The 23,649-nt window shown below is 49.5% G+C and overlaps 1 protein-coding gene across 2 annotated transcripts; it reads left to right on the top strand.

Moving 5' to 3' along the window:
• The first annotated feature begins 1,918 nt into the window (after nt 1-1,918).
• On the top strand, nt 1,919-15,922 carry PIPOX (pipecolic acid and sarcosine oxidase). Of its 2 annotated transcripts, none has more exons than XM_070394193.1 (9): nt 1,919-2,071; nt 3,571-3,719; nt 10,862-11,075; nt 11,362-11,544; nt 12,033-12,185; nt 12,554-12,712; nt 13,284-13,359; nt 13,596-13,769; nt 13,948-15,922. In XM_070394193.1, exons 1-8 carry the CDS (start codon nt 1,958-1,960, stop codon nt 13,724-13,726), a joined length of 1,179 nt encoding a protein of 392 aa, XP_070250294.1. In that variant the 5' UTR covers nt 1,919-1,957; the 3' UTR covers nt 13,727-13,769; nt 13,948-15,922. The 2 variants fall into 2 exon arrangements, with proteins under 2 accessions (XP_070250294.1, XP_070250295.1); XM_070394194.1 differs by having other exon boundaries at nt 13,596-13,774.
• The last annotated feature ends 7,727 nt before the right edge of the window (nt 15,923-23,649 follow it).

Genomic DNA, 23,649 nt, shown 5'->3' with positions numbered 1-23,649 from the left:
AGCTGTCCAATTGGGAGGGGGATGTTATCTTGTGCCTTGTGGGTTGGGGTGAGGTGGAGCTGAGATGACTTATGGATTCTAGAGTAATTCTTTTTTCAGAAGGAAAAAGAAATCCAGTCATATGGCACCTCCTCTCTGGGCTCCTATATTCCTAGAAAAGCAAGGGCTGGGCTGAGAAGACAGCTTGTGGCCAAGGTCACTCAGGGGCATTCTTTGCTGGGGGTGGCCACTGAACAGAGGCCTGGCAGCTCCCTGAGTTCACATGGATATCCCGGTCCATTTTTTCTCCCACTGACAGTATGGCCATGAGAGAAACAGCAAAATGTTCAAATTAGAATCATCATGACAAGTTCTGACTATTCCCCAGTATAGCACAGTGGTTAAGGTTCTGGAGCAGGCACACCTGGGTTCACACCTCAGTGCCTGGGTTTAGCAGGGGTGTGGCATTGGGTGAGTTACAACATCTGTAAGCCTGGATGTCTTTGGCTGTCAAGTGGTATTTTGGCATGGCTGCATAGCCAATTACCCCAAAACGTAATGGCTAAAAACAACGATCGTATTTACCCCATCTTGTGATTTTGCAGGTCAGGAATTCAGACTCGGCTTGGTTGGGTGATTCTTCTGCTCCATGTGGCATACGTTGGGTCACTCAGTGGTATTTAGGTGGTGGCTGGGCTGGGCTGGGGTCCAAGATGGCTTCACTCTCTCGTCTGGCTCTCCATGTGGTCTCAGGGCCTCACCACGTGGCCCCTCCCACAGGGCGGCTGCATTTCTAACATGGGAGCTCAGGACTCCAGCAGTGAGCGCTCCAAGACAAGAGGGAGCTCCCAGTCTCCGAAGACCTGGGCCAGAAAGAGACCCGGTGTCACTTCTGCCACATTCTATTGGTCAAGCAATCACAGAGCCTGTGATAGGAGGAGTGACAGAGAATTTGGGGTCATCTTTAACCTGCCAAAAGTGGGGATAAAAATACTTGCGCCTAGGGCTGTAAGGATTAAGCAGGACAATGCATGCAGAGGCAGTTTTACCGTGAAGCTAATGAAACATCAACCTAAATTGCATGGTTTCTTCCAAGTCCTAGCACCTAATTTTGTATTCATCATTTTCCTTTTCTTTTTCTTAAAGAGGACCGCCAAATCATATGAGAATTAGGCCCTACCCATCCTGGCTCCGTCCCAAAAGCATGTGGGAGAACTTATTTAGCACACTGCCTAGCCCAGGGGGAGCGCCGCATGGGCCCCTCCATGCCCTGGGCTGGTGCCTGGCCCCCTGACTGTGGCTCAGGAGAAGGCTCCACCTCTCACTCTGTCCTTTCCATTTGTTCAGGATCATTTCTTCTTCTCCTTTTAGACAAAATGAAAGTAAAACACGCTGAGAGTAATTTTATAATCACAAGGCTGCCCTCTCAATTGGCCCAGCACCTACCCCCTGACCTCACCACCCCCAGGGAGGTGGACCTTATCCTGGGCATAGTGCCAAGTTCTTAGTTCGGCCCTCTAGAATCTTCAAAGGAAACCAGGCTGAAGAGAGGAAAGCCAGCAGGGGGAGGCAGCATTCCTGGTGCCCAGCTTGGTCTAGGAGGCATTGAAATTCCAGGGCCGAGGTCCCAGAGACAAAGATCATAATGAGACAGGAAGGTGGCAAAGGAAGGAGCCCATTTGCATGACAATAATTGAGCCAAGAATAGAAAGCTAGAGAGATGAAAGGGTGAGGCTGGCAGCTGAGCTGGGTTAACCCTCACAAATCAGACTACCCAGCTCTGCTCTGCAGGGGAGGCCAGGCCGAGCCCCGTGCCAGGCTTTGGGGGAGGGGAGAAGGACACCGCCCCAGGGGATTGTGGGAATGCTGGCCAGGCTGGACTTTGCCCTCCTCCTCCTCCTCCTTCAGCCCAGGGTCCTGCTTTGCTAGCCCTCTCCTTTGTGTGTGGGCTCTGTGGCTGTGGGGCTAAGTGGGCATCATGGCTGCTCAGAATGACCTCTGCGATGCCATTGTGATCGGGGCGGGCATCCAGGGCTGCTTCACTGCATACCACCTGGCCAAACACGGGAAGCGCGTTCTCCTGCTGGAGCAGGTACTGTGTCCCCTCTGTGCTCCTGACCTTAGGGACTGTCCCTGTCTCTCCCCTAGAGAGAAGGTTCCAGAGCTAGCAGGCTGCGGAGCCAGGCCAAAGGGCCTGATCATCACAAATTCTGTGCAATCTGTAGCTTATCTGCCTGGTGTGTGCGTCATCACAATGCAAAGAAAGTCCCCCCCCCCCCGCCCCCCCCCAGCCAAGACCCATGTCGAGTTTCTAGGTGTATTTTCTCCTTTTACCCCCCCCCCGCCCCCCCCCCCCTTCCCAGTTCCTGCCCTTGATCAAGAAGTGTCCCAGGCCCTGTTCTCTTCCTTCTTGCTATCCATTCTCTTCTGTGCCAAAATGGTTGATCTGGCCCAGAAAAAGAATCAGTTCTGCTTTGGGTAACCTTAAGTAAAGCTAATTTTGTCTCGAGGCAAGGCTGATTTGTCAGCCTCAGAGGTAGGATTCTTCCCTGCACATTCCTGGCCTCTCACCCTGGCACCCAGCGGAGGCTTCTGTTTCTTCTGCCGCCTCCAGATAATAGCAGCCGCCTGTTCGATGCACAGGAAATAAGACTTTGGTCTTAGTTTTCCTTATAGAAAAGGTGACGCCAGGCAGCGCTGTCTACCGTGACCATGCACATGTGGGTGGGCCTGCCTGTCTACAGGGTTCTTCCCAGGACATGTCCACCCAGCTCACCTGCCAAAGATTTCTCCCCTCCCCTTCTGCCTGGTTTGGTTGATTCTTCTTGGTAAAGCTGGATTGGTTGGAAATTTCAGAGAGGAAGGGAGAGAGGAATAGATTTCAGAGAGGAAGGGAGAGAGAGAGGTAGAAACATCAATAATGAGAGAGAATCATTGATCAGTTGCCTCCTGCACACCCCCTACTGGGGACTGGGCCTGCAACCTAGGCATGTGCCCTTGATTGGAAACGAACCCGGGCCCCTTCAGTCCGCAGGCCAATGCTCTATCCACTGAGCAAAACTGGCTAGGGCTGGAAACCTTTTTTTATTTCTCTGTCATTTTTTCTCAAAGCCCGAGGGATTCTTGGTTCAACCTTGCAGGCAATTCTCCATTTTTTGCTAAATCCCAAGTGGTTTCCTTGTCCTGAGTGATCCGAAGCCACAGGGAAATAGTCAGCATCTGTTTCCTTGTCCATGAAATGAGGGGCTAGACTAGAATGATCTCAAAGGCCCTTTCTAATTCTGCTTCTCTGTGCCTCTAAGTAGGATGGGGTAGCAGCAGGATGACTGAAGACACACTAACAAAGGGGCTTCGGGGATGTGAATGATGTTAGCAAAAAAGGAAGCTGAAGAACTTCTGTTCTGACAGCCAGATCAGGAACGTGGTCATAAAGGGAGAATGTATGGAAATATTTGAAGAATAAGTGCTCCTGATTGACAGCTCCTGGTTGACTTGATGAGCTGGCTTTTAAAGGGAGTGGGGTGGGCGTGGGGGGCCGGGGGAGTGCAAGGGGTAATAGCTTCAGTTGTCTCTCTTGTTTTCCACTTCCAGTTCTTTCTACCACACTCCCGAGGAAGCTCCCACGGGCAGAGCCGGATAATCCGAAGGGCATACCCTGAAGAGTTTTACACCCAGATGATGGATGAGTGCTACCAGATATGGGCCCAGCTGGAGCACGAAGCTGGAACCCAATTATACAGGTTGAAGAATTCCTTAAATCATGGGGCCTGGCACCTGGAGGTGCTTCTAGGATGTGAGGGAGCAGTGCCGTGCACACTTGAGATGCCATGGAGGGACATAGGGCCTAGGGGAGAGCCAGTCACATGGAAGCATGCTGCTCACCGTCATGATCACCCACAGGTCCAGATGGCTCCTGCCGGGGTCTGAGTTTCAGGGCTGGTTCAGACCATGTGTCCAAGGCTAGCCGAGGTTGTGTCTGTATCTCCATGAAGCCATCAGAGATTCTGTTAGGGCAGGGATGGTTATAGAACAGGAGGCTGCTGTCTTGATTCTTTATCTTCCTACTAGTATCATAACTTTTCATGCTGGGTGCAGCTCCCAACTCCCAGAGTGACCCCTATAAATCCATTTTATTCTCTCTGAACGCCTCCTCCCATAGAACAAAGTAGGGATGCTCCTCAGACCCCATTGCTTGCCAGGGAGTGAGCCTGCAGCTCTTTCCTTGTTGCCCCCATGACAACCCTCAAGGCCCGCTCCTAACTGACCTTTCACACGCTCATGGGGAAGAAAGCCTGTGATACACAGAGAACTTTAACCACCCAACCACCTTTGCTCCCATCTTCTCTGTGGCTCTTTTTTTTCCTTCTTTTTCCTTCTTTTTTATTTTTATGGTTGATCTCTATGGCTCTTAACTGAACTTCCTACAAAACTCTAGCTCTACCCTACAGGGTGGCAGTTATTTTAATGGACAGGAACCAAGAGGTTACTGTTCTGTTGCAAAAACACCATTAACTTAAGAACAAAGTGAAATCCATTATGCAAATACAGCGAGGGCAGCTAATTACAGATTTATTCCAGAGGCAGCTAATGCACCCAGCACCCAAATAAAGGAGCATGTCCCGCTGAGGGGCAGCCTGGCAAAGGGACCCCTGTCTGTCAGCCATCTGCAAATACTGCTGAGTCTCTTGTGCTAAAAGAAATGCTGAGCCTTGGAGGGCAAAGTTCTTCCTAGTAGACAAGGAGGTGACTAAAAGAGACGTTAGAAGAGTGTCTGGCCCTAGCCGGTTTGGCTCAGTGGATAGAACGTCAGCCTGCAGACTGAAAGGTCCTGGGTTCGATTCCAGTCAAGGGCACATGCCCAGGTTGCGGGCTCAATCCCCAGTAGGAGGCGTGCAGGAGGCAGCCAATCAATGATTCTTTCTCATCATTGATGTTTCTCTCTCTCTCGGCCTCTCCCTTCCTCTCTGAAATCAATAAAAATATATTTTTAAAAAGAAGAAGAGTGTCTGAAGTCAGAAGGCTTGAATTTGCCTTTGTGCTCTACCTCTTACCGGCTATGTGACCTTGGGAAAGTTTCTGTACCTCTCTGTGTCTCATGTTTTCTCACAGGGTTTTGTGAGGATTAAACGAGACTTGTGAAATACTTGGCACAGTGCCTAGCACTTTTCAATAAATGGCAGTTCCTCCCACCTGTTTTGGGTTAGCCACATCCTATCTCAACTGAGCCAGGGAGGAAGTAGGGCAGGAGGAGACAGATGGGATGCAGCAACCAAGAACATCAAGGGGAAAGGCTCCTGGAAAGGGAGAGAGGGAAAGGCACCCTTGGGTAGGAGATGCTCATATTTTCATAATCTTCTTCTTTGGCAGGAGGACAGGACTTTGGATATCAGCTCTGACACATTTTAGCTGTGTGGTTTGGAGCAAATTGTTTAATGTCTTTGAGACTCAGTTTTCTCATCTGTAAAGTAGGAGTAATAATATATATTTCAGGGGCTGTTGTGAGGATAAGTATGAAAAGGGCTTAGACAAAGCCTCATCACCATCATCACCATCACCATCATCATCATCATCATCATCATCATCATCATATATTTAGTGCTTATAGTAAGAAAGTCAAATTGTTTTAAAACTACCTGATATTTTTTAACTCATTTAATTCTCATTAAATCTCATTAGAGGGTTGCTACTGACTAGTCAGGGCCTTAACCCATTAGTGCAAATCACAGAATTCTTATAGTCTAGAGCAGGGTTTGGAAAACTTTTTCTGTATATGGCCAAATAGTATTTTAGGTCTTGCAGGCCATATGGTTTCTGTTGCAACTATTGAATTTTGCCCATTACTCAACTCTACCACTGCAGTGTGAAAGCAGCCACAGAGAATATAGTTGCAACAAATGAGCATGGCTGTGTCCCAATAAAACTTTACTTATGGACACAAAAATTTCATATAATTTTCATGTCATGAAATTTTGCTTTTTATCAACCATTGAAAAATACAAAAACCATCTTGGCTTGTGACAAGAACAAGTGTCAGGCCTGACTTGGCCCCTGGGTCATAGTTTGCTGGCTCCCTGGTTTAGAAGATACCACAAATTGGTTACTTTGTCTACCTCCTGTCTCCAAACAAGTTTTGCTGGGGTCCTGCCCCAGCAAGTCCAGGGATCCCCAAAGGTGTGGACGGAGTCGGCGAAGAATGAATGACATGGAAACTGATTTCAGTTCATCAGCATAGCGAGGTTCTCCCTCCAGGATCTCCAGCCAAGTTCTGTCTAGGAACTCCAACCAAGTTCTGGTCAGGATCTCCAACCAAGTTCCGGTGCCATGTTCTCTCGCTAGGTTCTCCAGCCAGGTTCTACAGGTTCTCCAGCCAGGTTCAGTCACCAGGTTCTTTAGCCAGGTTCTATCCAGGTTCTTTTGCCATGTTCTGTCTAGGTTCTCCAGTGAAGTTCTGTAGCCAGGTTCTGTCCAGGATCTTTTGCCATGCTCTCTGGCTAGGTTCTGGTTAGGATCTGATGATTATTGTCTTGTTACATCCGTATTTATACCAGCCGATTTTAATCCTGTCAATTTCTATTACAAAGGTTAGGGCGTTTCTTATCTCCATTCCAGGGAGTAAAGATTATGTAGCTTAACTACCCGCCTGGCACTTAATTAAGGGGTTGTATCCCATCCCTAACCTCAGGGAAAAATCCCCACCTGGGGAAACAACCTTTCTCGGAGAGGTGACCTTGGTTAAAACACATGGCACTAAGGAGAGCAAACATATTAAGAACAATATGCTATATATGCCAGGTCCCTTGAAACATATGCTGTGCAGATGTTTCTTTCCTGCAGCAACTGTGTCAAGCAGCAAGGATGGACCAGCTTCCGGCAAAGTTTATTGCTAAATCATCCCAGATCAGAAGACTGCTAATGTATGGTACATTTAAAGACAGACACATACATAGCCCTCCTTAAAAGACCGTTCTGATGTCTCACAGCCTCAATTATGAAAAAAGAAGAGTAAAGTGAATGTGCTTTGAAAACCTCAAAAGTCCTATGGAGTGTTAGGTGTTCTGTATTATTATTATTGACAAGTCCTTTCTATGGCTAACCTAATTTACTCAGGCACACTAATTTATTTGGTTCTTTAACTTAGTAGAGGACACAGAACAGATACTTCCCATTCCAATTCCTTTAGCTGTTGTTCTTAATTCGGATTTTCTAAATGATCCATCATCTTCGTGGTGGATCATATAGTAACAGGTCCTTCTGGAAGAACTAGCACAATATCATAATCTAACTGATAGATACGGATGCATTTACTTAATGCTCTTTGACGATGATTTTAAAAAAATAACACCTTCAGGAGTTGGTAGGTAAGGCGGTTGCTCAATTCCTTTTCTTCTGTTCTGTCGCTTCCTGTGACAGTGGCATACTAAACATGGGTGAGCTCGGGATATTTGCATATATTCTGGAAACAGACTGTGACACATGTGTCAGATCACAAGGTCTGAATCGTTGTGATGTGTACAGCCAGGACGTTGATAGCAACAGCAAATCCCAGCTCTGTGGCCCCTCTCTTCCCCGCCCGCCTTTTCCCTTTGAGGCCTACCATCTAGCTCCTGACCCCGGCTGCCCCTGCTTAGCTGACAATATCAGACAAGATCACAGCCGTAGGCAGTACAGCTGCTGGCAGAACCTGGTGGCCCCCTCCGCAGCTGCTGCTTCCTGTGTCTGCGAAGTGTCTGGCTTGTCAGCCACATCCCCTCCCTGGAGCAGTCTTTGTTAACCGATTCCACCTCGGCCCACTGAGCAGAAGATGAAACACCAGGAGCTCCTCCAGCACCAACAAAGACAGCAGCCACCACCTAGTCCTTACTTAAATCCCTTCCCCAAGGTGACTTTGAGAGCTGGCTTGCCTGGTACTTTTAACCCAGACGGGGGGGGGGGGGGGGGCTGGAGACGGGGCTAGGACTTGGCAGATGTGGGGCGAGATGTCTGCCCTTCCCCCCCAATTCCTCCCCACTCCATCTTGCCTCCCGTCCTGCTATAGTAACTGGGAGAAATCCCTAATCACCAACTCCGTGGCTTTAGTGGGGCCGTCGAGTTGACGTGAGCCTTGGGAGGAATCTGTGATTACCTCTTCCTCGTGCCGGATCCAGCTGGGGTTGGGAGGAAGGCGCAATTCATACCAAATGCTTTGCACTCAGCTGAGGACATTCGAAGAGTTGGGAGCTGCCCTTTTTCCAGGGTTTCCTGACCTCCCAGCCTCACTTGGGGTGCCTTCTTGCTAGGCCAGCCCTGACCAGTCATTTTCTGGGCATTTCTTTTTCCTGTGATGCCTCCCCAGATTTTGTAGCCTAGGTCAGAGCCAAAAAGAGGAGAGGGAGGCCCAGGGCACAGGGGCGAGAAATTGATGCAGAATGAGCAGTCTGTTTATTGGGATCTAGAAAAGCCATTAAAAAAAATAAGCACTTAAATGATTTTCAATCTGCCCATGGAAGTCATCTATCTTCATACTGGGGGAGAGGCCCACTCTCCCATCCCGGTTTTGATTGACTGACTTCCAATTCTCTAAGCATTTCCCACAGGAGCCTCTCACCTATCTCCCATAATGACAGGCCTTTGCATTTCCAGGCAGTGTTTTACATTTATTTCCGATTTGCTCATAATGGTCAAAAAAATCTCTCTCCAATCCGAGGCGCTTCTCCGGCAGGGCACCGGTTTCCCTCAGGCCAAATAGCTCAGCCGTGATCCACGGAAAATGAGAATTTCCCAAACGCATCTTCGGATGAGGGGAGGGTCCGGCATCACCGATTCAGATGGAAAAGTTCCCACTGTTAGATCAATATCTGGGCTAAGAAATAAATGCCACAGGGGCAGAGAGCGGGAGCAAAATGATTACGATCGGCACAATTACATTCGCCGGCAGAACCGGCTAGCTGATTACTCTTCAGGATGGGGCGCCCCCGCTTCACCCGCCACAGGACGGCTTGGGAATGAGAACGTCACTCAGCATTTCATAATTCAGCAGATCGGCCCGTTGTCTTGGCCTGCGTTCATTTCCCCTGCACTGTATGTTCCTGTGAGAGGGGTTCTTATTTCAAGGAAGGAAGGGGAGAAGGAGGGAAGGAAGAAATAAAAGGAGGAAGGGAGGGAGGCAGGGAGGAGGGAGAAGGGAAAGGCACTAAATCTGAGAGCATATGAGAGACCAAGGCTGATACATTGCAGGCAGGGTTAGGCTATGGGTTCTACTTCCAGGCCAGCGATCTGACTGCTATAGGGAGGGGTTAAGCCAAAGTCTTTCCCAGAATTCTACCCAGCTACAACCCCATCGGGTAAAAAGGGTTCAAGAACATACACTTGGGTGACTTCTTAATTATCCTGTTGACCATGATGTTTACTAGGCAAGTTTCCATTAGCTGAGCACCCATCTGAGGTTCTTTTTTGGGGCCACAGGAAAAAGGCCGTCTGCTGCTAGCGGGGATTTCTGGAGCATCCTTCCTCTGCTGAGCTTTGAAGAGGCCGAGGTACTTATTGCTTTCTCACCAGCGGTGAACGCTGGGTAGGCGGGGGCCATGGCAAATGAATTGGGCACGCTGCGTGGCTCTGTGTACTGACACCAGCCCCGGGGCCCGCTGTGTTCCTAACCCCTCCCAATCTTCTCTTTAATCCCCCCAACCAGATAATGTGGGATTTGGAAGCATGTAATATCCATGAGACTCCATTATAGGCTATTACGAGCTTTATAAGCGGTACCCGGAGGATGTACCAGGCTGATGCCGGCCACTACGGCTGCTGAAACTGAGAGCGATGACAGGAATGGTTCCAAGGGCCGAAGTGACCTTTCCATTGTTTAGATCAGTTTCCAGAAAAAAAAAAAAAAAGGGATCTCTGGTTTCTTGTGACGAGAGACAGAAGCATTACAGAGAAACCGCTTTTACTCCCTTAGTGAGTAGGAAGCACAGAGGGAAGCATAAAGAGAAACAACATTGTAGAATCACTAAATTAATTGCTGGGGCCTTAAGAGGCCATCGACTGGCATTTCTGCATGAAGGTGCCCTTGGCATTTGGGTGGGATCCTCCTGAGCATCGCAGGTTTAGCATCCTTGGTCCTTGTCCACTAAACGTGAATGGCAACCCCCAGGCATTGTGACAACTAAAAAAAAAAAAAAAAAAAAAAAAAAAGGCTCATGACATTTCCACATGCCCCTGGGTTGGCGATGGTGCACATTGATGTGGAACCACCAATAGTCTAATAGACATTGTCACAGAGGAGGAACCTGGGGCCTGGAGAAACCAGAGCAAGGTCACAGGGGATGCTGGGACTGGCCCCAGAGCCAGACCTCCCAGTTTAGGACCCTTTCCACAAAATGCGCAGCCTCAAAGAAGGAACAGAGAGACAGACAGACAAGGAAGGGACAAAACATTACCTGACAAGAAAAGGGACAGAGAAAAGAAAGAGCAAGGGTGGGGGAGGAGGTAAAGGGTAAAGATGAAAAACAGTGAATAGATAGGGTCAGGGGATGGGAGGAAGGGAAGAGATCACATCAAACTCATTGAACACCTACCACTTTCTAGGTGTGGGAATAAAAGAGGACTTAGGATCTTTGCCCTCCAAGTCAGAATGGATATCCTGAGAGGGATGAGGGAGAAACAAGCAAACCGGTAGTAGTGAGAGACAAGGACAGACTTGGGAATGGCCTGGAAACCAGCTCAGTAACACTGTGATTCTTGCAACAGAGTTGAGATAACTTCACTTGTTTGTGTGTTGTTTTTTTAATGGGAGGCTGGGACTCTCCTTGGTGCCTGGCCCTGGGACCCTTGTTGAAGAATGAGAGAGAATGGCCCAGGGCCCTGATGCAAACCTTCACCCAGGTCTCTCTCTCTTTCTTTACAGGCAGACTGGACTACTACTGCTGGGAGTAAAGGAGAATCAAGAATTAAAGGCAACCCAGGCTACTTTGTCTAGGTTGGGGGTGAAACACCAGTGTCTTTCATCTGAAGAACTGAAGCAACATTTCCCCAACATTCGGCTGGCCAAGGGAGAAATGGGACTCTTGGAAGAGTCTGGAGGAATTCTCTATGCAGCCAAGGCCCTCAGAGTCCTTCAGGTGAGACTGTGCAGTATTAGGGGCAACGCAGCTCCTGATCTGAGCATCCTGGGTCCCAATCAGTCATGCCCCAACCCGCCTTCCCCCACTGGATGAGAGCCTTCGCCATGCTGGCTTTAGTCTTGACCTTTGGGCGGGGCAGTTGTATACACCCTGCCAGGTCTTGCCAATGTGGGAGAGGAGGTCTAGAATCTGCACTTCTTTCTGCCCTAAGCAAAGGACTCTTTGTCCACCAGGGTGAGCTGCAAATATAACCATTTGCCCTTCTCTGGTCCTGTCCTCTCAGGATGCAATTCGACAGCTAGGAGGCAAAGTGTGTGATGGAGAGAAGGTGATGGAGATAAAACCAGGGCTACCGGTCATAGTGAAAACCACCTGTAAGAGTTACCAAGCCAACAGCTTGGTCATCACAGCAGGTCCTTGGACCAACAGGCTCCTCCGTCCCCTGGGACTTGAGCTGCCTCTCCAGGTAAGGGACGCTGGAAGCCCAAGAGTTGGTGCTTAAGAGAAGAAACCTTGGAGCCAGATGGCCACTTACTGGTGGACAACTTGGGGCAAATTCATTTCCCTCACTGAGCCTCCAGTTGTATAACCTGTAAAATGGGGGGTAGGGCTGCTGGAGAATTAAATGAAAAGATATACATAAAGCCCTTCGGAGATGGTCTGGCCACTTGTAAGCACTCCATAAATAGAAGGCATTGTTAACTCCTGGAGAGAAAGCAGGAAGGCTCTTAGTTATAGGAGAAGACTAAGAGTGGGAGAAGAGACAGAGATTCAGAGATTTTTGTGCATCATCATATAATATAACACACAAATGACATGAGAACTGGATGAAAAGGGGATAGATGAGTGAAGTGGGGCATCCGGGCTGTATTGCAGGGCTATAAGACCCCAGCGTTGTCTTTAGAGTTCCAAGGCTTTCCCCTCTCACCTCCCACTTCCTCTCCCTGCTTCTAGACCCTGCGGATCAACGTGTGTTACTGGCGAGAGAAGGTTCCCGGAAGCTATGGTGTGTCCCAGGCCTTTCCATGCTTCCTGGGCCTGGACCTCAGCCTGGCTCCCCACCACATCTATGGGCTGCCCTCTGGAGAATACCCAGGGCTGATGAAGGTGAGTGAAAGGCAGAGAGAAGGCCAGGAGGGGTGCACACAGAATCGGGGCCACTTCTGTTCCCAGCGGACTCCCTCAGATCCCGGTGGGCGGCAGCGGGCGTCTACTCGCTATTCACGACTTGCATTGCAAGACACCCAGCTGTCCCGGCCCCCCACAAGGGGAGCCCTTCCTTTGCAAACAGAGGGTTGGCGGGGAATGAACAACTAGGCAACCTAGCGTGGCAGCAAGCAGCATTTGTCAGGAACTGGGGAAGGCTGGGATGATGGATGGGGGCACTGTGTGTACAAGCCTGTCGCCCGGGCTGGGTGGGTGAGCGGGAATGCCGGCCCTCGCAGCTCACTCACCCTGCTCTGGTTGGGAGCCAGGTCTGCTATCACCACGGCAACAACTCGGATCCCGAGGATCGGGACTGCCCCGCAGCATCCTCAGACATCCAGGACGTGCAGATCCTGAGCCGCTTTGTCAGAGACCACTTACCTGACCTAGAGCCCGAACCTGCCGTGGTGGAGCGTTGCATGTACACGGTAAGGGGGCAGGCGGCCCCGGAGAGCAGGGGAAGGAGACAGATTGGCCTGGCGCCGCTCAGGCTTGACTCTCCTCGACTCCTGACATCGGATGCGACTTGAAACAAATGAGTTAATTTCTGTGGTTCGGTTCACCTCCACCAGAGAGGGCCCATTAGAGGTTATTCATATGCCTTTTCATTAGGAAACTAGACTTACGCCTGGCAGTCCTTCACTATGTTTCCCAGAAGGGCTCTAAAAGATTTTTTGGCAAGATGTTCTAGTCGAGCGGGCCTTAGGGACAAAGAGAAGAGACAGATGTCACCAGAGCCTGAGGCATCTTGGCTAAGTTCGTTTGTGCGCATTAACTGAGCACCTACTGTGTTCATGGCTCTGTGGAGGAGAGAGGCAGATGGACAGATGAGAAAGGCTGACATACCCAAAGGGGGCACTGGCGTGCAGAGAGCGTTCCTGTGCCGCATTCCCATTCTTTCTGGAAAGGAAGCCAGCCTAACCCTCTCCCTCCTGAGCCTGCAGTTAGTTCTTCCTCCCTCCGTCCTCCAAGGACACAGGTGTGACTGTTTCTTTCTAGGACACCCCTGACAAACACTTCATTCTTGATCGACACCCGACGTATGACAACATCATCATTGGTGCTGGATTCTCGGGTGAGTCTGAGGAGGGGGAGACGGGGGGCCTTAAGCCGAGTGCCAGTGCTCGGTGCCAGGCAAAATGGTGTTAGCTGGCCATTGGGGGCCAGCGCCTGGACACTGAGTGTGTAAGGGGCTGGGCAGGGAAGTCAGAGGAACGGGTGCTCCTAGTGGGAGGCTCTAACTCGGGACGGTGTCGGGGCCTCCAGCCCCTGTCTCTGAGGACGCCGGACAAGCTGCTCTTCTTCCTCTAGGGCATGGATTCAAGCTGTCCCCTGTTGTGGGCAAGATCCTGTATGAATTAAGCATGAAGTTGACACCATCCTATGACTTGACACCTTTTCGAATCAGCCGCTTCCCTGGCCTGGGCAAAGCTCACCTTTGACCCAGACATCCAAGATGTCCAGCAGCCTTTCCTTGGAGCACAGGTGCTGTGAGTGAAGCCCTCTGCTGGGAAGGCTTCTCGAGGGGGGCGGGGGGGTGGGGGAGGGAGTGGCCGTGGGATGTCATCCTCTTCTGCTTTTAGAGTCCCCCCTAAACACCAGACGGTTGAATGTACCTTCTTCCCTGGCCAGCTCCTCAATCCCATTACTTTTTTGCTTCTAGATGGTCAATCAAATATTCTATCATCACGGAGTAGCAAGGACCTTTGAGAGGATGTCTGTTTGTACAACGAGGGGCACAAGGACCCAGGGCAGGAGACCAAAGTGGCTGTTAAAATTCTCTTTGCTGGGACATGTGATGAATTGGAGATGGATTTGACTAAGGCTGCCCAGCGGAGGGTAAACAAGATGATTTGTAGAGGACTACTGCCCTTGAAGTTCCCTTTCCTTAAAACTAGAGCCACCCACCATCACAAGCTCTGCTAAAACCTGGCTCATCGCGGGTGCACCATGAATGTTTGTGGAAAAAAAAATGTGTTGAATCGACAAATAAGTAATGGCATTGCCTTAAAGTCGGTGGTGGGCTTTATTTTCCGTGTGACCCCATTTCATATAGACTCAGCACCACAGAATCCATCACCCCAGGAATCCTTGGGGGTCCTTACCCCCTTGATGCACTGCACCCCTTTTCTCTGGATTCTTTGTCTGGTTCTCATCCTCTCTCTGGTTCTGGAAAGATGCTCAGTCCCCCAGCCTCCCATTAAGGTGTATTGTCAGGTCCTTATGAAGATGGAACTGTTATACCAGAAAGAAAGAGAGACACACTCGCTTAGAAACCCTGTTCAATGTTTGAATGTTAAATGTGCCATTTTATTATCATTAGGATTGCTCCCACTTAATGAAACGGCATTAGCACCGAGTCGGCTGGCCTCCTTGCACTAATTGCTTTGAAAGGGAACAGGCTCATGACTACCCCAGGGTGGGAGGAGGGGAGAGGGGTGGAAGCGGGGACTCAGGCAAGGCTTAAGGCGCTCAGATGGGACCCAAGCAGGAGGCCCTCCAGACCAGGCCAGTTGGGCCCAAGAGGAAGGAGTTAAAGTGCTCGGGGGAGGAGAAAACTGGGACTGGTGGGAGGGTGGTGGCGGGAGTGAAAATATTAGGAGGAGTTACTGAGCGGGAAAGAGTGGGAAATGGGAATAAAAGCATTACTATTCCCAACGGAAATACAACACAAAGGAAATTACTCTTCAACTGCCATACAGGCCTAGGCACATGGCTTAGCACTGATTTCTCCAGGGGATTATAAAAGGCAGCCAATCCCATCAGCCCCATGACAAGTCTGCTTTTTAGCCGCTCTCAGATCGTTCCCTGAACCTCATCCTCTGTAAAGTGGTAATAATAACCATCGTCGTATCTGCAAAATGGGCAGAATACTACAACCTGGGTGAACCTTGAAGATAAAATGCTAAGTGAAGTAAGCCAGACACAAAAGGACACATATTGTATTCAGAGAAACAGAAAGTAGAATGGTTGTCTCCAGGGACTGTGGGGAGGGAAGGATGAGGAATTAATATCTAATGGACACAGAGTTTCAGTTTGGGAAGATAAAAAAGTTTTGGAGCCTGGCCAGTGTGGCTCAGTGGTTGAGTGTCCACCCAGGAACCAGGTCACTGGTTTGATTCCTGGTTGGGGCACATGCCCGGGTTGTGGACTCAGTTCCCAGTGGAGGGCATGTGGGAGGCACGATGATTCTCTCTCATCATTGATGTTTCTGTCTCTCTATTCCTCTCCCTTTCTCTCTCTCTCTCTCTAAAAATCAATAAAGTGGGCCCTGGCTGGTTTGGCTCAGTGGATAAAGCATGGGCCTGTGGACTGAGGGGTCCCGGGTTCGATTCTGGCCAGGGGCACATGCCCAGGTTGCGGGCTCGATCCCCAGTGGGGGGCATGCAGGAGGCAGCCAGTCAATGATTCTCATCATTGATGTTTCTATCTCTCTCTCCCTCTCCCTTGCTCTCTGAAATAAATTAAAAATAAATAAAGGAGGAAACATGTTTTTTTAAAAGTTTTGGAGATGGATGTTATGATGCTTTCACATCCTAATTTAGCACATCACAAACATAATCATGGTTTAATTGAGTGTACTTAATGCCACTAAACTGTACACATAAAATGGTTAAAATGGTACATTTTATGTTATATATATTTTACCACAATAAAAAAATGATTATAATATCAACCAACTTTGCAGGAATGTGTGAGGATTAAATAAGATAATTCATTCATTTATTCATTCAATACACAAATATTTATTGAGCTTCTGCTGTGTGGCAGGCACTGTGCTAGGCACTGTGGATGTAACTGTGAACAAAACAGATGGAAATCTCTGCTCTTATGAAATGTACAGTCCAGGGAGGGGAAGAAATGTAAATGACATCTATAAGTAAGTTACATCGTATGTGAGGAGGTGACAAGTATGCTGGAGAAAAACAGAACTGGGTGAGGAAGATAGTAAATGTGGGGGGAGGGACTACCCTTTTTGATGGTGGTCAGGGTGGGACTCTTGAGGAGGGAGCATTTGAGGAAACTTGGAGGAGAGGGAGCGTGCCAGGCAGGTATCTGGGTGTATGTAAGAGAATGTGGTAAGTTGTAAAGCTAGGCATTGTGTGTGTGAGAGAGAAAAATGAGGTACAGAGAGGAATCAATTAAGTTCTTGCCAGCTCCCAAGCTGGCGAAGCTGGGGAGAAAGGGTGCTGGGAACCTCTCCCTCATGTTCCACGGCTGCCCGCAGTTCCCTCTGCCTCTCGCTGTGCCACCCTCCTCCCCCAGCCAGCTGCAGCATCCCTTCCAAAATATCCAGTCTAATTCAGCTTGCTGGTGGCAGCGAAAGCAGGGGACCGAGGTCTAGAGGAGGCTGAGAAAGGACGAGTGGGGGATGCGGACAAGCCCTGCCTGAGCTGGCTGAGGCCCTCGACAAATGAGCTGGTGTGTCCTAGAAACAGGGTGCACGGAGGGGCAGGGACCAGGGCATGCAGGGTCGGACAGGTGTGTGGGAGTGGGGAGGCCAGGGCAGAGTGGAGAGAAGCAGGACTTGGGGAAGAAGAGACTGGCAATGTGCAGGCCAAAAAGGTAGGCAAGGACCTCCAGGAATGCTGCACATCCCCTGAACCCGGGGAAACGGGTCCGGACGGGCCAAGCAATGCAACTGCCAAGTGAGCATTTCTTATTGGGGGTGGGAAGGGGTCCTAGACGGGGAGAAGAAATGCAGAGAACAGCCAATGGGCATAGAGGAGAGGATCAGCCATTGTAGAGAGGGTCAGAGGATACCGCGAGGGTTTAATAACACTGAAGGATTTGCCCAAACAGACTCACCAGCATTATCTCCCGGCTTTTCTTCTGCTTGAGCGTGGCCAGGCATCCCCTTTCAGGCAGACCCGACATATCTTCAAGATGGAAGAAAATGAAAATAAATCGGGCGGGCAATGAGACCTGTGGAAGGGCAGCTGGGGTCTGCACAGGCTGCAGGGGAGAGATAAGGGCAGCGGAGGGAAGGAGGCCCGAGTGGTTGCCAACCAGACGGAGGAAAACAGAGGCAGGCTAAAAATAGATTGGGGGTAGGGAGGGAGGAGAGCCAGTCCAGAAAAGAAGGGAAAGCAGAGGCAATCGATGCCGTCGAGCCTCTGACCCAATTCTTCATCCCTCAGCCTCACCAAACTGAAAAATTCGGGGGTGACGGAGGAAAGGGAAAGATTGGTCCAGATAGAGAGGAGAGTCAGAGGAAAGTAATTGGAGTCTTAAGACCGAGGCAATGGTGGGGTACAAATCAGTCATGGTGATGTGGACAAGAGGAGGTATGTAGTGTACGTAGTTAGTGCAGGTTAAACCCTCACCGGAGTGTGGCACCCGGAACAGGTTGAAGAGCTTAAGGAGTGTGAGTGTAACTTGGGAGGCAGGTCAACTGTCGGGAAAGGTACAAGGAGGCCACAAGGATGAGTTTATTCTGGGGTTAGCAGGCTGGAGTGTGACTTAAGGCTCGCATTTTATCTCTCATGAGAGTGATTAAAGAGAGTTTGGTGAGTGGGTATTCTATTTCTTTTTCTTTAAAAAAATATATATTTTATTGATTTTTTTACAGAGAGGAGGGGAGAGGGACAGAGTTAGAAACATCAATGAGAGAGAAAATTGATCAGCTTCCTCCAACACACTCCCCACCGGGGATGTGCCCGAAACCAAGGTACATGCCCTTGACCGGAATCGAACCTGGGACCCTTCAGTCCGCAGGCCGATGCTCTATCCCAGTGGTTCTCAACCTTCTGGCCCTTTCAATACAGTTCCTCATGTGGTGACCCAACCATAAAATTATTTTCATTGCTACTTCATAACTGTAATGTTGCTACTGTTATGAATCCTAATGTAAATATCTGATATGCAAGATGGTCTTAGGCCATCCTGTGAAAGGGTCGTTTGACCGCCAAAGGGGTCGCGACCCACAGGTTGAGAACCGCTGCTCTATCCACTGAGCCAAACCGGTTAGGGCTGGGTATTCCATTTCAATGGTGGGCTTCCATTGTAGCCAGCGGGTTCAGGTTAGACCTCAGGATATCTATCCCATTAAGTAGATTTGTGAGATAGTAAAACATGTATATGAGCACTCTTATGATATTCTTTCCTGGGAAATCTTTAAAAATGAGAAGCCGGTCTATGTGGGCCTCTAGGCTTGCCTGGAGGCCGGGACCTCCCCCAACACCTCTGGAAGATTTCTGGCTAGAGGTGAGACAGAGAGAGGGTCTGGAATGGCTGTCTGGGCCAGGGCCCAGGGCAGGGTGAACGAAAGCACCTGAGAGTGGGGGAGAAGGGGAGGCACAAGGGCATTGGGTTTGTTAGGCTGGGAGAAGCCGCAGGATCAGGGGGGCAGGATTCTAACACGAAGGACCCAGAGGCATTTACATAACTTTGAATAATGAATAAGCCCAGCTCTGGGGCTCTTAGTCAGCATGCTCATCTACATCTTTATTAAAGCTTTATAAATGATTCAGCTCCCTACCCTTGCCCCCAGCCCTGCCCCACCTGCCCCAAGCATCAGGGTAGTTGATTGCTCATTATTTTAGACTAGATTTGTTTCACCAACATTCAGTGAGGCATGGAGTGGGGACCACAGGAGAGAGGGAGGCCTCCAAAGGCAGGCTGAGTGGAGAGGTAGGGGGCGAACAGAAGCAGCGGCCATGGGAAGTCAGGTAGCTGGCTGTGAGCTAGGGACGCAGTCATCATTCTCTAAAATAACCCCGGGGTCAACATCCTCAGGAGAGAACGATTTCTTAGATTCCCTGAAAGGTGCTGGGTTCAAGTCCTGCTCAATCCCCAGCAGGCACGTGGCTTGGCTCCATCACAGCCCGGAGCCCCTTGAGCAGCTAAATGAGTACCACCCCCAGGGAAGTGCTCATTTTTTCCTGAGGTAGGAATTTTGCTATTTTCACACCAAAGGAAAAAAAAATAAAATTCTGCTACGCTTGCAAGGCAAGAACAGGCACCAGGCACATTAGGGGAGGAAGATACAGGGACGCGTGCACATGGTATATAAATATGCAGGGAAAAGGAAGGCTTGTGTCCACAGAGAGTTGGAGCTCACTCAACAGAGGAGCCCAGAGAAGAGGGGCATCCAGGTAGGCATGCTAGTGCCAGCTGCTCTGGTATCTGGATCGTCCGCGGCAAGAGGCAGGGAGAGGCATTTAACAGCCTCGCCCCAGATCGGGGGGAGTTGGCAGGAAGCTGGTAGGGGAAAGGTAGAACATTTCTCAACCCTGGCAGCACATTAAAACCACCTGGTTAGCTTTCAGAAATACAAAGCTTGGGCCCCACCCAAGGCCAATCACGTCGAATCCCTGAGGGAGAAGGTCCTGGGCACAGTAGTTCTTAAAAAGCTCCTCAGTGTTGGTTGGATACAACCAACGAACTAATAGATTTGAACTAACTCAGCGGTTCTCAACCTGTGGGTCGCGACCCCTTTGGCGGTTGAACGACCCTTTCACAGAGGTCGCCTGAGACCATCCTGCATATCAGATATTTACATTACGATTCATAACAGTAGCAACATTACAGTTATGAAGTAGCAACGAAAATAATTTTATGGTTGGGTCACAAGATGAGGAACTGTATTGAAAGGGCCAGAAGGTTGAGAACCACTGGACTAACTTAATATATGTACTTATTAACATATTGACATAGCGTAAAATCAGGGTAATTTAAACATTGGCTGGATATTTGGTATTAAGGAGGTTTTGATAAATTTTTTAGGTGTGATACGAGTTTTGTGATTACATTTTAAAAAGAGTCGCTTTCTTTTCTTTGAGGAATAGATACTGAAGTATTTATTAACAAAGTGATCTATCTGGAGTCTGCTTCAAGATAACCCAGTGGAGTGGGGAAGTGGACAGCAGTACAGATAAAGCAAGATTCGCTCTGTGTTGTCCTGGCCGGTGTAGCTCAGTTGGTTGGAGCACCGTTCCATACACCAGAAGGTGGCGGGTTCAATTCCGGGGTCAGGGCACATACCGTGGTGGCGGGTTTGATCCCCAGTTGGGGTGCATACAGGAGGCAACTGATTGATGTTTGTCTCTCACATCGATGTTTCTCTCTCTCTCTCTCTCTCTCTCTCAAATCAATTAAAAAACATATTCTTGGGTGAAGATTAAAAAAAATTGGGTTGATAATTGTTAAAGCTACTTGATAAAGAAGTTCATTATACTCTTAGTTTTACTTCTTGATATAAAACAAAACAAAAACAACAGCTCTTTGCGTGTTTCTGATATGCAGCCGGGTGAGAAGCTCAGAGCCAGGCCCTCAGAGGACAGGGCCACCTGGCACCTCTGCGAACAGACCAGCTTCAAGGACAAGAGCCAGCTTGTGGGACTGGCCTCCAAGGCCCTGGGCCTCGGGCCGGGCTGCGTGGGCCACCTTGGGGACACAATATCTGGCAGTTAGAGCTGCAGCTCTGGGGGTCCAGCCTTCTTCCCTGGCCAGCACAGCCGCTGGGGACTCAGAGCCTCCATGCTCGGTGCACTTGGACCAAAGCAAGCTGCCTGCCTGAGGCACCCAGAGCCAGCGATCAGCCTTGCTCTCCTTTCTCAATTCCCGCTGTCTCCTGACTGACTCCCCCGGGGCTGGACCCCCATCTCGGCTGGACACCCCCTCCCCCACTGCCGTCACCACTGCTTCCCTGCACTGTCACTCCCCGGACGGGCTCATCTGCCGCTGCCAGGGAACATTAGCCCAGCTGACTTCATCAAGGAGGTGAGGGGAGGCTGCACGCAAGTCCACAGAAGTAGGGGCACCCAGGCACCCATGCCCAGTGGCTGCTGGCAGAGCTGGCTGAGCTGCTGAGAGAGGCGCTGGTAGCTTGATCTCATTTGCATATCACCCCTGTAATGAACAAATTCAAATGAATCACAAATTCTCAGTTTTCTACCATCCCTGACGGGTTGGATCTCCTCATTCTTATCCCTGGCATGGACCCACCATTCCCATGTTTTCGGCCCTTCCAGGTGAGTTGTCCCCAGCCCCAATTCCTGCCCCCCAAACCCCCAACACCCAACAACACAGCCCCTCCCTCTCACCCCACCCCAGGCCACCACCAGCTTGGGCATCATGCTCAGTTTGAGGCCCTATCTGTCTTCTCCGCTCCATTACCTTCCCCTGATGGCCTCTCGGGGCTGGGGAGGGAGAGAGTTAGAGGGGGTCTGTTTAAGAGATTTTTGGGATCTGTGCCTGCGCATCACCCGCTGCCATGAGTTATTTCAGCGCCGATGTTTGTCTCGAGCTGATTATTCCAGCCCGAGAACAGGTGGAGCAGCCTGCGGTGGCTTATTCGTCAGCCAAGGCCATCTGTTCCCAACAAGCTGAGATTTGTAGCTGATTTCTACTGGGGAGCAAGGAGAGGGGGAGGGGAGGGAGGTGAAGATCACCCCCCATCCTCAGGGGACTTACTCCTCCCAGACCTTCTGTGATGCCTGAACCCCAGGCATTCCCTTCAAATACCCATGCGTTCTCATTTTCTCAGAGAATTCACTGGTCACTTGCTCTCTGAAAGAGCAAAAATACTTTTTCCTTAAGGGGCTAACCCTTCTTTGATGAAGTCAGGTCTGAGAAACACAAATCCATCAGCCAGACACAAAGTCTGGTTATTGAGCTGTGTCTACCCTTACAGATCTTTTAAGAAAAACGTATATAACCATGACCCAAATATTCTAGATGACCTTCTTGGCAGTTGGCTTCTCCTCACCCGGTCCATCCTCAGTCCCTTCACCAACATGAGTCCCCTCACCTAAACCTGTCACCCGCAGGGCCCCAGGCTGCACGGGAGGGCACAGTCTAGATGCTTTTCTCTTCTCCCGGCTGCTTCTCTCCCCGAAATACCCTGTTCAAGTTCCACCCTCCAATCTGTTCCTCTTCCTGCATTCACTCTCAGCCATGCCAAGAGTTGCCTGCTGCTTTAAGAATGGCATTCCCTGAGCAAGGGATCCAAGCAGTTTCTAAGCAGCTTCGCCACATGGCTTTCCCCCCACGGCTGCTATTTCTATATATGAAATGCCAGGAAGAAGCTTCTCTTACACTAATAGGACGATTTGGGGCCTTCTTCAGTGTTTGGCACAGACACACACCTATACTGACTTTTAAAAAAATGGCTGAAAATTTTATAATATGAGCACAGATACTTCATCTATCGCCCCACATGACAGAATGAAACTATAACATTCAGAGATCCCTTCTACTATTTCTCTGTTTTCACATGTACTGTGGTCATGTACGCGTTCCCTTAAGGACCCATTCACAGAGCTGTAAGTCTGCCTCACTTTCTAGTTGGTTCTCTAGGCTTATGTTGCCAGTTCCTGGGAGCAGAAGCTCCGTTTCTACTATGACAGCCTGCCCAGTGGCTCAGTGTGTGATCCACTAGAAAGAACAGCCCCACAGATGAGCTCCAGGACCCTCGAAGGCAGGCCATGAGACCCGTGCCTCCAGTGCGGAACGTTCTGGGGCAGTGTCCTTACTAAGGTCACTCTCCTTGCTTTCCAGAGGAAGATATTCCCGTGGGGGCCAGAAGCAGCCCTCAAGCAAGAATGCCAACCTGCTGCCCTAGCCGGTTTGGCTCAGTGGATAGAGCATCGGCCTATAGACTGAAGGCTCCCCAGTTCGATTCCAATCAAGGGCACATTCCTGGGTTGTGGGCTCAATCCCCAGCAGGGGGCATGCAGGAGGCAGCCAATCAATGATTCTCTCTCATCATTGATGTTTCTCTTTCTGTCTCTCTCCCCCACTCCCTTCCACTCTGAAATCAGTAAAAATACATTTAAAAAAAAGAATGTCAACTTGCAATTGACGCCAGTCTTTTGAGAAATATGACCTATGAGGCCTATTTCACCTCAGACAATTTTATATTTGCCTGGTTACCAGTCATTGTTCTGTCCTTCAAAGACCTAATGGTTCTGAACCTATTGGCTGCATCTTCCCTATTCCAGGATTTATTAAAAAAAAAAACTCCCCCCCCATTTTTGGTATTCTCTACTTTCAAATTCCTTAGCGTTCTCTCTTCCCCAAATCCATTTGCTTCTTCTCCTAATCTAGTCAGATCATAGATGGCACAAAACAGATCAAAATTTATTAAACTGTGGAAACTCTTTGACTCTTAAGCCACCTCAAATATAATTTGCCTGAAGAGTGTCAAAACTTAATATCCTTTTTGAGGCTTTTGGGTAAAACTGTCATAGCTGACTTTTGATATCTAAAGCAAATTCCATCTGCACATTTAAGGATTCCCCTGGGAGATTTATGTCACTGACTTCAATCGCAAAGCACACATGCTTTTTGGAATCTCCCTTATGTGTATGACCCATTACCGGGGCTTATACTACAGAAGACTCAATTTCTCTGCGAAATT

This window comes from Myotis yumanensis, unplaced genomic scaffold (assembly GCF_028538775.1).
Source record: "Myotis yumanensis isolate MYYU_CA2020_CCGP unplaced genomic scaffold, mMyoYum1.0.hap1 SCAF_16, whole genome shotgun sequence".
In the NCBI taxonomy this organism is placed as follows: Eukaryota; Metazoa; Chordata; class Mammalia; order Chiroptera; family Vespertilionidae; genus Myotis; species Myotis yumanensis.
This window is presented reverse-complemented; position numbering and strand designations above follow the sequence as displayed.

Coding starts and splice junctions, on each gene's coding strand:
- PIPOX (XM_070394193.1), top strand. CDS start 1,958: ATGGCTGCTCAGAATGACCTCTGCGATGCCATTGTGATCGGGGCGGGC. Junction 11,545..12,032: donor GACTTGAGCTGCCTCTCCAG/GTAAGGGACGCT, acceptor CCCTGCTTCTAG/ACCCTGCGGATCAACGTGTG. Junction 12,186..12,553: donor AATACCCAGGGCTGATGAAG/GTGAGTGAAAGG, acceptor GTTGGGAGCCAG/GTCTGCTATCACCACGGCAA.